The following is a 19,132-nucleotide window of genomic DNA, read 5'->3' as shown; positions in this document are numbered from 1 at the left end:
CAGAGAAGGAAAAATGTAAAATTTAAATGATTATCAACAGCAAATGGTGTCGATTCACAGCCAAGACCAGAATGTACAATCTGTGTGTGCATCCTTGTGATAACGAAGAAGCCAATTAAAGAATGCACACATTAAATTCTTCCAATGGGAAGTGAAAAAAGCCTGTTTATATAGCATACTCAACTTGTTTTCTAGCCCAGTTTTTCTCTAATAATTCATTCTTAGCCTTCCCAGGTAATACTTATAAAGTAACTGATGTTTTGGGGGTGGAGCCCAGATGGTGGATTAGCGGCAGCAGCTCCTAAAATTCCACCCCAAATAACGTGAAAATAACACCTCAAACCAAATTTTGGAGCAGCAGAGCCAACCAAAGGCCTCAGGCAAGATATTTTTTAGCCTAAGAAAACTTGAGAGTTGGCATGAGAAGTCTAGCACCAGGGCAGAGGTCTGTCCAGAGCCCAGATTAGTGGTGGCAACAGTGGCAGCTGTAGGAGCTCTCAGCCCAGACATGGCAAGGGGGGTGGACTAGAGGTCACAAAAAGACGAGAGGGGGCTCTCTGCTGGCACTGGGTGCAGCAGGCACCGAGTGCTCAATCTCTTGTCCATAGACAGTGCTGGGCTACTGTGTGCAGCTGCAGGGGACCCTGCTTTGATAAAGACTGGAACACCGACCAGGAGAGTAAACACTTGCAGACCTCCAGAATTAGCTAGGAAAACAGTAGCACAAAAAAGCCTGGAGCCCGGGACAGTGCCTCCCCATCTGTAGGTGAATAAGAGTCCAACTCTAACGTAAAATTCAAAGCCAAGAAATAGAATGGAAAAAAATGAGCAAAAAAAAAAAAAAGAATCTGATCATAAAAAACTACTATAGTGGCAGAGAAGACCAAGATTCAGATAACAACAATCTGAAAAGTTACCAAAAAAACTCGAAGAAAAATGCTGTTGGACACAATGCAAAGAAGAATTCCTGCAAGAGTAGAGTGATAAAAGGAAAAATTGGGAAAAGAAATGAAAGTGGTGCAAGAAAATTAACAGCTTGGTAAATGAGATGCAAAAAACACTGAAGAAAGTAACCTTAAATAAAAACAGAATTGGCCCAATGGTAAAAGAGGCACAAAAATTAACTAAAGAAAATAATTCCTTAAAAATTAGAATTGGGCTCCTGAAAGCTAAATGACTACTCCACAAAAACATCAAGAAACAAAAAATCAAAGTCAAAAGAATGAAAAAAAAAATAGAAGGAAATGTGAAATATATTATTGGAAAAACAACTGAATAGGCAAATAGATCAAGGAGAGATAATTTAAGAATTATCAGACTACCAGGAAGCCATGATGAAAAAAAAGGTCTACACATCATGTCAAGAAATCATCAAGGAAAACAGCCCCACTGTCTTAGAACCAAAGGGTAAAATAGAAATTCAAAGAATTCATTGATCACCTCCTGAAAGATCAAAATGAAAACTTCCAGGAATATAGTCAAATTCCAGAGCTCCCAAGTCAAGAAGAAAATACTTCAAGCAGCCAGAAAAGAAACCACTCAAATATTGTGGAGTCACAATCACACAAGATTTAGTAGCTTCCACATTAAAAGAAGCAGAGGGCTTGGAAAATGATATTCTGAAAGGCAAAGGAACTAAGATTAAAATCAAGAATAACTATCAAAACTGACTATAATCCTTCAGGGCAAAAACATGAACATTTAATGAAAGAAAACATTCCTGATGAAAAGATCAGAGTTGAATAGAAAATCTAACACTTGAACACAAGACTTGAGATATATAAAAAAGGAAAACTTGAAGGAGAATTCACAAGGGATTCAATAAAGTTAAACTGTTTACATTTGTATTTAAGAAAATGTTTCTGTAACTCCTAAGAACTTTATCATTACTAAGGCAGTTAAAAGAGTTTACACAGACAGAAGACATGGGCACAAGTTGATTATGTTGGAATGATCTCCCCCAAAAAAGAAAAGGGCAAGAAAGAGGGGGGACGCACTGGGAAAAGGAGAAAAGAACTGAGGTGGAATGGGGAAAATTTTCTCATGAACTTTTATAGTGGAGAGGGAATGGATAGGGGGAGCAGCAGGCAATGCTTGAACCTCACTTTCATTGGAACTGATTCAAAGAAAGAAGACTATATGTACATGCACTTGTTTGAATATAAAAATCTAACTTAACCAACAGAGAAACAGGAATGGAGGGGAAAAGAGAAAGTGGGTAGAGGGTGACAAACAAGAGGGTGGATTAAGGAAGTGGTTAGAAGCAAAATAGACTTTTGAGGTGGGACCTGATAAAAAGAGGAAGAAGAACAAAAAGAAAGTGGGATGGAGGAAAATACACGGTTACTAATCCTAATTGTGAATGTGAATGGGATGAGCTCACCTCTAAAACAGAAGCCGACAGCAGAATGGATTAGAAACCAGAATCTAACAATGTTGTTTACAAGAGATAGACTTCAATAGAAAGACACACAGAGTTAAAGTAAAGGGCTGTAGTAGACTTTATTATTATGCTTCAGCTGAAGTAAAAAAAAAGGCAGGGGTAGCAATCTTGATCCAGATAAAGGTAAAGCAAACATAAATCTAACTGAAAGAGACTAGCAGGGAAACTACATTTTGCTAAAAACTACCACAGACAATGGAGTAATATCAAACATTTTTACAGCAAGTTTCTCTGATAAAGGCCTCACTGCTTAAATACATAGGGAACTAAATCAAATTTATAAAAATAAGGACCATTCCCCAGTTGATGAATAGTCAAAAGATATGAACAGGCAACTTCCAGAAGAAATCAAAGATATCCGTTTGTGTCCCAAAGAGATCAAAGAAAAAGGAAAAGGACTTAACTGTACAAAAATATTCCTATCAGCTCTTTTTCCTGTGGCAAAGAATTGGAAACTGAGGGGATGTCCATGAATGGGGAATGGCAGAACAAGTTGTGGTAATGTGATTGTGATGGGGTTCTACTCTAAGAAATGATGAGGGTGGTTTCAGAAAAAACATGGCAAGACCTATATAAACTGAAGCAAAGTGAAGTGATAACAATCAGGAGATTATTGTGCACGGTAACAGCAATGTAATGCTGACCAACCGTGAAAGGTTTGGCTACTCTGATCAATACAATGACCCCAGACAATTCAAAGGACTCATGATGAAAAAATGCTATCACCTCCAACTCTGTGCAAACGGAAGTCTGATCTTCTCACTTTATTCATCTGCTTGCTCCTTCATTAATTTTTTTTGTGTGGTATGGAAACATGTTTTGCAAGATTTCACATGTATGTTGTTCACACATTTTTCAATTGTGCTTGATTCTTTGTGACCCCATTTGGGGTTTACCTGGCAAAAATACTAGAATGATTTGCCATTTCCTTTTCCAGCTCATTTTACAAATGAGAAAACTGAGGCAAACAGTAAAATGAGGCTTCCTGACTTCAGACTTGGCTCTCTATCCATCTAGCTGCCCTTTTCACATGTATAATTAATAACATATCGCTTGCCTTCTTAGTGGGTGGAGGAAGGGGTGGGAGGGAAGAGAATTTGGAAATCAAAATTTAAAAAGAAAAGAATTTGGGGCAGCTAGGTGGCATAGTGGATAGAGCATAGTCCCTGGAATCAGGAGGACCTGAGTTCAAATCTGGCTTCAGACACTTACTAGCTGTGTGACCCTGGGCAAGTTACTTAATCCCGATAGACACTTCCCCGCCCCTCTCCCAAAAAAATAAATAAAATTTAAAAACAAACTACAGTTTGTTCCCTTGTGGATCACAACAACCCTTCCCTCCCCCCCAAATCTCTGGCCTAGATGGTCAGAGCATTTTTAGGGTGGATCTGTGTGCCACACTCACCAGTAACATATGGCAGAAGATCTTCACAGATTTCTGTAGTCTGTTGTGTAACATAGAAACTACACATGATTTTCCCAGGAAATGTATTTGTTAAATTGAGAATGCTTTTCTGAAATGTTAAACATATTCAGTTATCCCAGAGTTGAAGGAATTCTAACAGATGTGCCCAATTACAGCATCCAGACCCCCCTGCTCCCCCTGGCCATGCTAAGCACACCCTCCACATCTGCCCATATCCCCTCTTCCCTCTCTACTTAGAGACATACTGTTTGCAGCCCACCAGGCCAGGGCATTTAAAATGCACTGCACTATTTGGCTTTAACTGAAATATGAATACGCTAACAAGCATATTACTAACTCCTGGGATTGTTTTTTCTCAAGCACCAACAATTCAGCTGTGGTTTCACTGGCCACATTTGCATCTATTAACTTTCTTGACTCTTTTGTTCTTTTTTTGGTGAAGCTGCAAAGCCAACCCAAGCTATGAGGTTCCTGACCAAATGTATTCATTTAAACCAGTTTTGCTTGCCCAGGAAGGCTGGCCATCCTATAGGCTTCAGGAACTTGGGGCAGAACTTGTAGCCATGGGGAAGTAGTCAGACTGTCCCTGCCATCCCTAGTCAGAAGGAAGTCCTCTGATCTCATCCCAGGGAGGGGAGACTCCACCCTGCTTAGTGATGTACCAAATATTTACTATTCTAACTTTTTTTTGTGTAAAACATGTTGTCTCTTGAAAATGAAGGCCTTTGTTTTTTCAATCCCGCCAAGGAGAAAGAGCTTTGCTTTGTGAGAGCAGGACGACAGCTGGGCCTCACACCACTGTCCTCACCTACCTTAAACAACAATTCGCTGGTATTTTTCGCACTGTACAACAGTCTGACTCTTCCCATCTCATAACCACTTCCTTTGCTTTCCCGATGTCTGTAAAGATCGGCTACGTGCAGCAGGATGGAATAGAGAGGGTTGATCCCCACTCCACCAGCTATGAGCACCAGGTTCACAGAAGAATCTGAAGGCTGAGGGTCAAAGAAGAACTCTCCACCGACTCGAAGGGCCACTTCAGAGCCAAGAGTGCACTAGGAAGGAAAGGGACGGCATGAGATGCTTCCTTCAGCTGCAGCACTGCTGGCTAAGGACTGCCTGCATTCCAGGCCATGCACACGGACAGGGCAGCTAAGCTGGAAGACCCAGCACTCTCTGGGAGAGCAAAGAAATGGAAACAAAGTGGCTCCATGAGCAGTGACAAAGAGGAGAGCCTCAGAGAACTCTGCAAAGACTTACAGCAACTGATGCAGGGCAAAATGAGAGAACCAAAGAGAGTAATTGACATAATAGGCCTAACTACTGTGAAAGCCTCAAGAGCGCTGATGAATGCAGCAGCCCACGAGGATTCTGAAAGGCCGATGATGAACTGTGCTCCCCGGCTTTAGACACAGACATGATGGCCTAGAGATGTAGGAAGCGACTTCTGGATCGCCCACGTGGGGAGCTTGTTATATTTATCTGTTCCAAGGAAGGGCAAGGAAAGCTAGACATCAACGTAGAGAAGAGAGCAGAAGGGAGTTCAGAAAGGGACACAAACAAGCAGAGCAATGTTAGAACCAACATACTGGGACGCCCAGTGCCAAGATGGCAAGCGAGGAAGGAACCCTCAGGCCCTCTCCAATTTCCCTCCAAACAACTAGAAAACCACCTCAGAATTCATCTAGGAGCAGGGAAGCAGCTTACCTGTGAGCCAGGCAGCCTCACAGCAGGGGGACTGCAGCAAGACTAGATGCCTGAGGCAATCAACCAACAAGGCCCCACCCTCAGCTCAAGCCACCAGCAAAGCTCACAGAGCAACCTGCAGCAGGACCCCACCCCTGGGGCAGATCAGCAACAAGATCCTTCCTGCAGGGTCAGCCAGCAGAAAGACTGTTACCACAGCAAGCCGGCAGCAAGGCCCCACCCCTGGAACAACAGCTAAGCCCCCCCACCCAGGGGAGGCCTGCAGGGAGGGCCCCCTCCCCAAGTACAAGCCAGAAGGGAAGCCTAAGCCCTGTGAAAGCCAGCGGTAAGACCCAGAGCCCCAGCACAAAAAGCTTGGGACAGTACAGGACCAGAGCCCAACACTCACATAAAAACACCAAGACAGACAGACAGACACACACACACCCCACAAAAAAATTAGGAAAAAATAAAAAAAAAAAAAAGAATTTGACTGCAGAAAGCTACTGTGGTGACAGGGAGGATCAAGGCATAAACTTAGAAGAGGACAATTGTGTGAAGATAACTACATGTGAAGCCTCAAAGAAAAATGTAATTTGGTCTCAGGCCCAAAAAGAATTTCTAGAAGAACTTAAAAAGGATTTTAAAAAGCAAATTAGAGAAGTAGAAGAGAAACTGGGAAAAGAAATGAGAATGCAGGAGAATCATGAAAATACTTATTACCAGCATGGGAAAAGATATACAAAATTTACCAAGAAAAATAACTCCCTAAAAAACAGAATTGGCCAAATGGAACAGGAAGTACTAAAACTCATTGAAAAAAATTCCTTAAAAATTAGAACTGAGCACATGGAAGCTAGAACTCTGAGACATCAAGATACAATAAAGCAAAATCAAAAAAGTAAAAAAATAGAAGAAAACATTAAATTTCTCACTGGAAAAATAACTGACCAAGAAAACAGTTCTAGGAGAGATAATCTAAGAATCACTACATTACCTGAAAATCAATGATAAAAAAAGCCTAGATAACATCTTTAAAGAAATTATCAAACTGCCCTGATTTATTAGAACCAAGAGGTCAAAATATAGATTGAAAGAATTCGCTGATAAGTGCTTGAAAGAGTTTCCAAAATTAAAACTCCCAGGAACATCATAGCCAAATTCCAGAGCTCACAGAATTTGACAGCTTCAACATAAATTGACCTCCAAATACAAGACTCAAGGGAAACATAAAAAGAGAAATAAGAACTTCAATAAGGTTAAACTGTTTATATTTCTGCATGGCAAGAGGGTATTTCTAACTCTTAACAACTTTATTACTATAAGAGCAATTTGAAGAAGTATATAAAAACAAAGGGTATGGCTATAAGGTGACTAATAGGCTGATACCCCCTCCCCCCCAAAACAAAGAAACAAACAAACAAAAAAAACCAAAATAAAGAAATGAGAAAGAAAATCTCAGTGGAAAGAGGGGGAATACTGAAGGGGAGAAATTACCCCACATAAAAGAGAGATGAAAGAGCTATTATAATAGAGGGGAAGATGGGGGAGGGGGGGTATGGCGGCACATGGAGGGCAAAACTTAAATCTTACTCTTGTGAAAAGTAGAGGAAATAACATACATACTGAGTTGGATACAAAAATCTATCTTCCTCTTATAAGGAAGTAAAAAGGAATGGGGATAAAGGACTGATAAAAAGGGAGGGTAGATTGGGGGAGGCAGTGATCAGAAGTAAAGTACTTGTGAGGAGGGGGGGAATAAACACTCATCATAACTATAAATGTGAATGGTACAAACACATATAAAATGGAAGCAGATAGCAGAGTGGATTAAAAACCAAAAGCCTACAATATGTTGTTCACAACAAATATTTAAAACAGAAAGATACACACAGGGTAAAGCTAAGGGGATGGAGCAGAATTTATTAAGCTTCAGCTGAAGCAAAGAAAGCATGATGAATGATCTCAAAGCAAAAGCAAAAAAAAAAAACTTATTAAAAGCAGTAAGGAAGGAAACTATATTTTGCTAAAGGTACCACAGACAATGAAGTCACATCAATACTAAACATATATGCACCAAATGGAATAGCACTGAAATTTCTGAAGAAGTTGAGTAAGTTATAGGAAGAAATAGATATTAATTGGGAATTAAATAATCTAATCCTAAAAAATAAGTGGGCCAAAGAACAAAATCATAGAAACAAATGATAATTTAATTAAAGAAAATGACAACAACGAGACAACGTACCAAAATTTACAGGATGCAATCAAAGTATCTCTTTGAGAAAATTTGTATCTCTAATTGCTTACATCAATACGAGAGAAAAAGCAGATCAATGAATTGGGCATACAACTAAAAAAAACTAGAAAAAGAACAAATCAAAAAACCCCAATTAAACACCAAATTGGAAATCCTGAAAATCAAAGGGGATCAATAAAACTAAAAGAAAACCATTGTACTAATAAAATAAAATTAGAGGCTGTTTTTATGAAAAACAAAAAAACCAAACAAACAACAACAAAAAAACACAAAACAATAAAACAGATAAACCATTGGTTAATTTGATTTAAAAAATAAAAGAAGAAAACAAAATTATTAGCATAAAAAAATGAAAGGAGTGACTTCTCCACCAATGAAGAGGAAATTAAGATAATTGTCAGGAGCTATTTTGCCCAATTATATGCCGACAAATCTAACAATCTAGATGAAAAAAACCTCCAGGATCAGAGATTCATAAGTAAATTAATTCTACCAAACATTTAAAGAACGATCAATCCCCAAAGTATATAAACTTCTTGGGAAAACAGGTGAAGGAGTCCTACCAAATTTCTTTTATGACACAAATATGGTGCTGATACCTAAACCTGGAAGAGCCAAAACCAAGAAAGAAAATTACAGACCAATTTCCCTAATGATTATTGGTGCAAAATTTTAAAACAAACTACTAGGCAAAGATATTACAGCAATTTATCACAAGGATCATACACTATGACCAGGTGGGATTTATACCAGGAATGTAAGACTGGTTCAACATTAGGAAAACTATCAGCATAACTGTCCATATCAGTAACAAAATCAACAGAAATCATGATTATCTCAATTATTGCAGAAAAAGCCTGACAAAATACAGCACCCATTCCTATTAAAAACGCTAGAGAGAATAAGAATAAAGAGAAAGTTCCTTAAAATTATAAGTAATGTTTATATAAAACTATCAGTATTATCTGTAGTGGAGATAACCTAGAAACCTTCCCAACACAATCAGGGATGAAACAAGGATGCCCATTATTGCCTCTATTATTTAATACTGTACTAGAAATGTTAGCTATAGCAATAAAAGAAGAAAAAAAATGAAAGCAATTAGAATAGGCAATGAGGAAACAAAACTATCACTCTTTGCTGATGACATGTTATACTTAGAAAATCCTAGAGAATCAACTAAAAAACTACTTGAAATTATCAACAATTTTAGCAAAGTTGCAGGATAAAAAATAAACCCAGATAGAGCATCAGCATATTATCAACAAAGTCTAGAGACATTTCATTTAAAGTAACTGTAGACAATATAAAATATTTGAGAATCTACCTGCCAAGATGAATCCAGGAACTATGAACACTGATATAAAACACTTCTCACCCACACGTATGTCAGATCTAAACAACTGGAAAAATATTAATTGCTCATGGGTAGGCTGAGCCAATATAATAAAAATGGCTATTCTACCTAAATTAATCTATTCAGTACCATACCAATCAAACTATCAAAAATTACTATATAGAGCCAGAAAAAATAATAGTAAAATTCATTTGGGAGAACAAAAGCTCGAGAAAATTAAGGGAATCAAGCTTATACCAGATCTCAAGCTATATTATAGAGCAGTAACAATCAAAAAAGCTGGCTAAGAAACAGAGTGGTGGATCAGTGGAATAGATTATGTACACATTATATTATAATAAATGACCACAGTAATCTGTATATGATAAACTCAACGTTCCAAGCCTTTGGAACAAAGGCTTATTGTTTGACAAAAACTGCTGGGAAAACTGGAAAGCATGGCAGAAACTAGCTATAGACTAAGATCTCACACAATATACCAAGATAAGGTCAAAATTAATAAATGATTTATACATAAAGGGTGATACCATAAACAACTTAAGAGAGCACAGAATAGTTATAGAATAGCCATTTCTCAAAATATATAGAAAACCGTCAATTTTTTTTAAAGCAATTGGGGTTAAGTAACTTGCTCAAGGTTACACGGCCAAGTATCTGAGGCTGGAACCGATCCTGGGTCTCCCGACGCCGGGGCCAGCGCTCTTACTAACTGCACCACCTGGCTGCCCCATAACCGTTAAATTTATAATACAAGTCATTCTCCAATTGATAAGTGGTCAAAGGATGTGAACAAGCAATATTCAGACAAAGAAATGAAAGTTATCTACAGTCATATTAAAAAATGCTTTACATCACTACTGATTAAAGAAATGTGAAATTAAAACATCTCTGAGGTAGCACATCACACCTATCAGAGTGGTTAATATGACAAAAAAGGAAAATGTTGGATGTTTAGGGGATGTGGAGAAAACTGGGACACTAATGTGCTGGAACTGTGAACTGATCCAACCATTCTGGAGAATAATATGGAACTGTGCCCAAAGAGCTATAAACCTCTGCATACCCTTTAATGCAGCATTAACCCTTCTAAGTCTATATCCCAAAGACATCCTAAAAAGGAGAAAAGAATCTATTTGCACAAAAATATTTATAGCAGTTGTTTGTGGTGACTAAGAATTGGAAATTAAAGGGATGCCCAACTAATGGGGAATTACTAAAGGAACAATGGTACAGGATTGTAATGGAATGTTATTGTACTATAAGGAATGACAAGCAGGATGATTTCAGAAAAACCTGGGAAGACTTACACAATCTGATGCACAGTGAAGTGAACAGAACCAGAACATTGTACACAGTAATAGCAGTATTGTTCAATGAACAACTATGAATGACCTAGCTATTCTCAGCAATACAATGATCCAAGAATCCTAAAGAGCTAATGACGAAGCATACTATCCACCTCCAGAGAAAGAACTGACATTGTCGGAATACAGACTGAAGCATACTATTTTTCACTTTCTTTTTTTGTTTTCTTTTATCCAAGTGTCCTTGTACAAAATGACTAATATGGAAATATTTTATATAATGGCACATGCTTACTATCTCAGGGAGGGGAAAGGGAAGGAAAGGAAGGTGGGAGGGCTAGAATTTTCAACTTATAACTTTAAAAACACTAGCATTTGTAGATGCTGCCAAGTTCACAATAACAAAAAGGAAGTGAAAAAAAGAAAGTAAAACTCAGGTAGGGTTCTAATTACAGTTATCCCTTCTATGTCGAAGTTGTTAGAGTTGCAGCACCCTGCCAATGTGGAAAATCTGAATAAAATTTTTTGGCCCTCCCTTTGTACCAGAAAAGAAGTCTCAATTATTATGGTATTAAAGAATAAAATATGTTGATACTATACAATACTATTATGTATATTTTATAAATTTCTGAGTTTCTAAACTTTTCATGTCTGCTGGTCTTCACTTGTGTGCAGCTTCCACAAAACTCCCCTGAGATTCCCACTTAATTTCTTATGCCCACCCAAAACTGTGACGGGGACAGTTGCAATGTGGAAGGAACAACTATTTGTTAAGAGACACAACTGTGACCTACTCAAAGGAAACACGGGGATGAATCTTACTAGATCAGACTAAAATGACTCTGGGCCTGCCAGGATACTTACATCATCACTGCAAGGTATGCAAGTCCCTGTCAATGTCTGTGGCTGGGGATCACCAAGAAGCAGAGAAGACCCAATGTGGTGGGGTGCTTGGGTGCTGGCTTCTCTTCCTCCTCATTACAACGATGACATCAGCAGTATGAACATTTATCTTAAAGACAAGGGGCCTATTCCATTACCCAAAGCTGCTGAAATAATCAGCTGGAGAAACCAGAGCCTCCTTATGTGGATCACTTTAAGAAGTAACAGTGCTGTCCTGCTTGTTGCAATAGAGTCTGGGGCTAAGCCCATCACAGAGGCCCAAGGAAGACTGCATGAAATTAATCTAATTTAGGGTTCAGCAAGAGGAGGGAAATTTGGAAAGACTCTAAGAGAATGATAAAGTATCAGAACCATTAGAGAAAATGAACAGAATTAAAATATAATGCCTATAAAACAAGTCAAAAAATAAATTTTAAATACAGAAGGCATTATTATATGAAGGAAGCAGTTTCTCACTCTGGACAAAGAAACTGAAATTTCGAGTAAGATTAAGCAGGACTGACTGAGTTGGAAATTGACACCCATTACCAAAAGGTGCTTTTAAAGCTTCCTTCCTTAGAGATTAAGAACACACATGAAACATGCTGAATGAAGTGAAGAAGAGATTTTAAGTATAGATGTGCCTGAAGTAAGGGAATGGACTGGATGATCTTTCACCATCCCTTTCATCCCTACATGAATCTAAGAGTAATACTGAAAAGTCTGGGATTTCTCTTCCAGTGGATCAGTCTATGCTTAAGAGGAAGCCTATAAAGTCTAATTTAGCTTGCTGTGTTTCAAGATGCATTTCCAGCGCTAGACATCCAAAAGGAAATGCGCATGGAGGTTAAGGTTTTCCAGGAGCCAGCTGATTCTCCCCTAAGCTATCAAACGATCTTCAGTGGGGATATCTTCTAATTTCTAGCATCAGAAAGAATCAGCTGTTACCTCTGTCTTCCAAAGATAAGAACTACTACGGTAGGAAACCATAAATGGAACAAACAAGTAAACACAGCTTACTGTATAGAGAGGAGCTTAAAGGACACTGCTTTTAATTATGTGCAAAATAGCTAATCTGTGATAGATTTCATATTTGTAAAAAAAAAGGATTTTCTACAGTACCTGATGCCAATGAAGGAAAAAAAAAGACAGGAAAGCTACCCAGAGCACTCTAGTGTGGGGGTGGGTGGCTGATATACCCCAATGATAAATGAAGATGTTCACTCAATGTCTTACTTTTATAACAGCCACAGCAATCTTCTCTCATGCATCTGCCGTCCCTCCAAAAAGCCAAATGACACATAATAGGACAGGCCAGGAGAGAGGGGCTCCAGATGGGCTGCCTGTGGGCAGCAAGGGGTCTTCCCTGAGAGTTGGTGCAGAGCCTTCAAGAACAACTTCCTTCACTGAAGCACCAAGGAGATGCCTGGGGGCAGTGCTAAAAAAAAGCTGGACATGCTTGGGGCCCTGGACAGGGCCTTGGCAGGATGGATGTCACATGCCGCCAATCCACCTTGCTGTCACATTGTAATGAACAAGGTTGTAGAAGATGTTCTGCCGCCCTCCCTCCCCCCAAAAGGCTATCAGGAGGGGAAAAGAAAACCACCCATGACCTCATGATAAGACTAAGGAATGAAGACAGACCAAGTTCCGCTAAGAAGCAGACCTCAAAAGTGAGGGGGGAAATAAGAAAGCATGTCAGGCTGCCACAGACCCAGGCCCATAACTGAATACATCCTGAGGACTCTACTCCCTGCAGGCTTCGTCACCTCGATGAGGAGAAGAATCCTATCACTCCGGGACTGTTACCACTGCTCCCAGGTCAAGCACACTGCCTGGGCAGAGATTGTCTGTTTGAGGAGACGCACAGTTTCCTCAGCTGTGTCAGGGTGAGGGGAGGTCCACCTGAGAACTGACGGACTGGGCGGCCAGAGGAAGCAGCCACAGGATGTAACCTGGGCAGAGTATCAGTCCCAGCAGGAGATGCTGGGTATAACTAAGGGGTCCAATTGGGTACATGCCAAGGTTCTCTTGCTCATGTACATCCTGCACATTTCATCTCTCTACCTGGTCCATATGAACAGAGGATCAAAGCTCCAGAGCAGGAAGGGGTCTCAGAGGCATTCAAATCCAAGCCTCTCCGAGCTAGTTAGTGGCTAAACAAGTATTCCAGCTGGAGTCCTCTAACCCCCAAGTTCATTTCTCCTTGACCTTTCCCTTGATGCTGCTGCTAGGATCTCCCTGTTCTTCCTTCCCCTGGCTGGTGCCCGGACCTGTCCTCATTTCCACCCAGGGCCTGTATACATGACAGCTGGCAGAGTTGGCCATCACGGGGTGGGGCCAAGGCTGAAATCCCACAGCTGTTCTCTGGGTCCCAGCACCAGTCTCCCTTGGCAGACCTCCATGTTCAAAGACCTTCCATGAACACCAATGGGTGACTATAATTCCCTATGTGGTTTAAAGCACAGAGGGAAAAAAACAACAACACATAAATGTGTGTACTGCAGTGGGGGAGGTTCTAGTGTGTGGGGGGGAAGAGGACGAAGAACCTGGTTTCTCCCTTGCTTATTAGAAAAAGAAACCTTAAAAAGGTTTTTTTAGAAAACATTTCTTAGAAAACCCCCAAAGAGCCAACGAAGGAAATAGGCACTAACGAGAAATAACAGGTGGGTGGGCCAATCCTGGGCATTTCAGGCAACAAAAAAACCTGTCAGGATGAGGACCCCCAGGAGACAGCACCGGGAAGGCCCAGGGCCATGGAGCTCCTCACGCCCACTTCCCTGCCTCTGTCCTCCTCACCTAAAGCCCCCGCCCTGCTGGAACGCTTGCCCTAGGAGTCACCACCAGGGGCTCAGAGCGAAAAGGGACATCCCTGATCCAGCTGATGGGGCTCCTGGCATCTCAAGCTTGAACCTGGACCCATTTTCCCAAGAAAGCATTCTTACACCGGGTGGCTGAGTTTTCTGATGCTTAGTACATTACAGATTAAATACTCTTTTTGTGGATAGGCCTAACAATGAAACCACAATAAAAAAACCACCACAAACATGGTTTCTGTGGGAAAATGAATTCCAAGTGTCAATCTATAAAACTCAATCTGATCAATAAAGTGAAAAGCTTACCCATAAAGAGGGTTAGGGTTGCTCTGCAGACCCCAAAATACCAAGATGCCAGGTCCTGCCAAATGAATTCAACTCAAGTCTTCTCAGCCAAAGAAAAGTAAAGTTTATTAAAAGTTCACTTGTATTAAACAGAGTTAAGTCTGTTAGGTCATTCTATGGCGCTCTCACAAACATGGAAACAAGATGGCATCTTATATATAGAAGGTTGTGGGAGGAATATGGGGGGCGTCTAGAGGAGGAGGAGTTTGGGGAGGGTCTTTAGGAGAAGTCAGATGAGATCAATGAGTGATTAAGGGTGGGAAGTTGCAAAGGCCACCTGGAGACTACAGACAATGGTGGGCTAGGCCAGTTCAAGGGTGGATGGATATTTTGATGGGCTCAAGGGTGGGAAGTCTAGTAACAAGAGGTTTGGGCCCAGCCACAATGTGTTATTTAATATAATCTGTTAATACTTAAATACCCCACACGTGATCAGAAAATTACAACACATACCAGTTTATCCAGAATAACTAGTGAACGGAGTGCTCACATGAACTGACTTTTGGGGGTACCAGTTACCATATTACTGATTTTTAAAAATAAATGGGAATGTAGTCTAATATGGTTTAACATTAAAACTGTGCTGATCCCAAGGGTGCTTCAGGACCTTAAGGCGATGTGGATGGTCTTCTTCATGAACGTGGATCATGACTATAGGACAATACAAAGACAGGGGATCTGGGCCTTCTGTTTGGATGCTGGATGAACAGAAGCTGGTTGTGCCTGTTTACATATTAAAGGGGAAGGGACCACCAAAGACAGCAGAAAGGACACTGTATCCTGCCCCCTCCCCCAATTCTGAAAATTTCTGAACAGAGGAATTCTGTGCCAGATGTGAACAATAACAGGAGAAAAAAGGGAAATCCTTGTGGATTAACTCTGGAGAAGGCCAATCTTAAGCAGCTCGTTCGGCAATCCACCCACCTCTATATGCTCCCTTCCACCAGGCCACAGAGACCAAGCCAGGAGCTGATGCCAGGCCCTGGGAGGTTCTCCCTGCTGCAGATACCTGGCCACCACACCCCACTCCACAACAAGGATGAAGGAGAAGAATCAAAGAAGCTTCTACCCCAGCTCAGAGAGCCCCAAAGCTGCATAGACTAGGTCTGGAAAGCCTTCTCTGAATTCTGTAAAAAGTCAGCTGATACTAGAAGAGCTCAGCTAGAAGTACAAGGGCCAAGAAGGACCTGAGATAAAGGGTAAGCATGAGAGGCTGTACCAGATCTGAAACCCAGCTGGGGTGAGTTCTGCCTCTCACAGACCACAACTGTCAAAACCGAAATCCCCCAGGGTTATGGGAAGAGGCTGAGGCTGCTTTGCAGCTCAGTGCTGTGAGTGTGTCCACCAGCAAAGAGGAGTAAGAAAGGGGGGGAATGGGGGAAAACAATAAAGACTTCAAGGGGAAGAAAACCCATTAAAAACACAGCACCAGCAGATAAATCAACCAAGAGGATTCCAAAACTGGAAGATGAGTATCAAGCCCTCAACAACATCATAAATACCAGAAGACAAAGGAAAGTGAACCAATGCCTGATGAAACAAAGAATTCCAGGAGAGCATGGAGCAACAAATTACAGAACAGTTCAAAGGAGAAATAGAATTCATAAGGAATTAGGAATTAATGTATCAGAAACTGTAGTTCTCTGTGCACGAATAAGAAAACTCAATTAGCAAATTGGAAAAAAATTAATCTACACAGTATTTCTTCAAAGAAGCAAAAAGAGGGGGGTAAATATATGGAAATGGAACACAAAAATGGTGAAGTAGAGGAAAATCTGGCAGAAGAAAAAGGGAATAGCAAAACCATGAAAAGAATATGTGATCTCTAAACAAGCCAAAGCTATTTACCCTGAAGACAGGATATCAAGAGATAACTTAGAGATCACAGGTGTCCCAGAAGAATATAGCACATTAAAAAAAAAAAAAATGGGTCAGAATAAAACTGTTCCAAACTTCTAAATGCAGAAAACAAGACACACATTAAAATAATCCACAACTTCATACTCCAAGACACACACAGTTGATAAATTTAATAATTCCAATAAGAAATTCTGTAAAGTGGCCAGGATAAAGACCTTCAAATAAAGGAAATGAAATAAAAATAACACCAGGTTACTCCAAGTTTAGAGGCTTTTTTTTCCCCAGAAAGAGAAAGAAAAGGACTGACCTATGGGGTAAAACAAACAAAACAGATAAAGATGTAAGGAAAATTTACAGAAAAAACACAAAGGAAGCCTCAAGTGGACGGACCCCAAAGTCACAGAGTGGAGGGGGCATAAATGGGGACAAAGGAGGGGAATGGGTCATTTATCCTTTTTAAATCCTAATTTGGAGCACAGGTTAATTTCTATCATTGGGTAATGCTTCCATCCCATTACTTCCCTGGTGAATTGATACTTCTAAAAGTAAGATACGATAGCAATAAGGAACAATGGGGAAAAATTTACAAACACAGTAACAAAAATATTGGTCAGAAGGACTTCAGAAGTTTTAATGTCATAAAGAATCCAAAGAAACTCAGAGGAAATAATAAGGATCTAGAACACAGTTGAGAAAATTTCAGAACAGAAAGCGAGAGGGAAAAAAAACAACAAAGACAAGCAAAAAAATATTTCCTAGGAAAAGATGCATAAAAATGTATGAAATTTAACAAAACATACTAATGATGAACTCTTCACTGAAGTCTAGATTTTGTGAGTAGATGAAGTATACTAATTCTAGATCTTTTAAGTGCTGACAAGCCACAAGAGGATGTCAAGAGCACAACTCCCCTACCTTGGTATGGACCCAGAGAGAGGGAGGATGGTTGGTGTATTTCACTGCTAATTCCAAAGCACTTTCTTGTTTTAACAGGCTTGGGCTTGAACACATCGAGAATCCACCAGTCGCGGGAACACCAGGAATAAAGAAATCAACCCTAAAGTAGAAAAGCAAATAAAATCTATGATTTCAGTTCTTAACGACAACAACAAAAGCATATTTTGGCCGTAATTGCTAAAACAAAGTGTTTCTCTCTGGCGGCTCTTATCACAATACTCTATACAATCTCTCCTCCTTCACTCTTATCACACTGCTCTATTCTAGGATTCCTCACATTTCAAAACTAAATACCATACCGAGCAGAGCAGAAACTCTCACAATACTCTGGCCAATTGAGACAAACCTTTTCAAAACACTAAGGAAAGAAAAAATAATTAGCACTGAAAACTGCTAAATCCTGATTCTCCATATCACAGGAGACCAGGTAAGTTAGCAAGACTTCCCTCCCTCCAAGAAAAGAAAGTATAATCTCCACATCATTTGTTTATTTACCAGTGGCTGACATGACCCTTTGTGGGTGATTTTTAAATATCCCAAGGCCAGGGGTCAATGTGGAGTGCTAATCTAACCTTAGCCCCTATTTCTCACTGTTTTCTATTCGTAAATAATTCTACTAATTTTGGGTAATGAAATGGTTGGTGAATTAGAGACAGAGCTGTCACTGACTAACAGCATACAGTGTCCATTCCTTGGTCAAATGGCCAGTCTAAACTGTGCTGGGTTTATCGCCTGCCTTGCAGCGCCCTCTGCTGACATTTCAGAACATCATCCTTGATGGCCTCCACATGACAAAGCAGCCTTTCTGGACTCCTCTTCCTTTGGGATTAGGATGGAAATGTACATTTGAGAAAATGGGAATCAGAGGTCACTATCAGATCACTCACTGTGTGCTCAAAAGAGGACAAGTGGAAACTGAGGGGGCCAAAGAGGAGCTCAGCCTATCTGAATAAATCATTCATTCTGTCTAGGGCCAGCTCTGAACCACTAAAGAGAAGAAAACACTTTTTATTTCTGCCCAAGTCTCCCAAGGGATCCAAGTCCTACACCTCGGAACTGGGGCTAGCTAGTTTTATTAATGCTATCTGCATGCTAGTACGCATTTGAAGAGGGACCCGGTAACCAAACCAGCACAGAAAACCCTAAGCAGAAATGCATTCCAATTCTAAGTAGTCAACTCATAAATGAATCTTGGGAAAAGGATGCACTGAAAGATCAGATTCAATAGGCGCTCAGTAAGCACCAGGAGAGCCCAAGGAGCTCAGCAGGAACAGTCAGAAAAGGCCACCAGCCGAGGGTCTGTACCAGGGAAGATAGCTCCTTCTCCTACCATATTCTTCCTGCTTCCGTATCTGAGACGTCCTACCCAGGTGACCCTGGGTCAGTCACTCTGCCCTTGGGTTTCCTTCCCTGTAACAAGGAGGTTACAGAATGGGCTGGATGGCCACCCTAAGTGTTCTTCCTGTCCTAGAGCTGACTCAGTCATCCTCAGGCACTGCCTTTCCCATTTAACTAACACTGGGCAAGTGATTTCTGGGAGGGATCGGAGTTTCAGGTGCCTCAAATATAAAACACAGATAGACCTTCTTGGTGTAACTGAGGGGCCTGCTGGAAGGACCAAATAAGAAAACAGAGGTGAGGGGAGGCCAGGTGGCTCAGCGAGTAAGACCACTGGCTCCAGTGTCGGGATGACCTGGGGATCAAATCCAGACTCAGATACTCAGCACCACACCCAGAAATAACTGGCCATGTAACCTTGAGCAAGTTACTTAACCCCGATTGCTTTAAAAAAAAAA

The 19,132-nt window shown here is 40.5% G+C and overlaps 1 protein-coding gene across 4 annotated transcripts in view; it reads right to left on the bottom strand.

The window, feature by feature from the left end:
* Window positions 1-19,132, bottom strand: part of OXNAD1 (oxidoreductase NAD binding domain containing 1) — a 46,927-nt gene that overhangs the window by 845 nt on the left and 26,950 nt on the right. For all 4 annotated transcript variants that reach the window (XM_069088430.1, XM_069088431.1, XM_069088432.1 and 1 more), the window contains 3 exons: window positions 17,295-17,436; window positions 4,682-4,924; window positions 3,849-3,957 (listed from right to left, as the gene is read on the bottom strand). In XM_069088430.1, coding sequence (XP_068944531.1) covers window positions 3,849-3,957; window positions 4,682-4,924; window positions 17,295-17,436 — 494 coding nt within the window. The remainder of the gene's footprint in view (window positions 1-3,848; window positions 3,958-4,681; window positions 4,925-17,294; window positions 17,437-19,132) is intronic.

This window comes from Petaurus breviceps, unplaced genomic scaffold (genome assembly GCF_028583685.1).
Source record: "Petaurus breviceps papuanus isolate PSGF00001 unplaced genomic scaffold, PetGlider_PUasm1.0 185, whole genome shotgun sequence".
In the NCBI taxonomy this organism is placed as follows: domain Eukaryota; kingdom Metazoa; phylum Chordata; class Mammalia; order Diprotodontia; family Petauridae; genus Petaurus; species Petaurus breviceps.
Note: the sequence above shows the minus strand (reverse complement) of the source record. Positions and strands in the feature narration are given on the sequence as shown.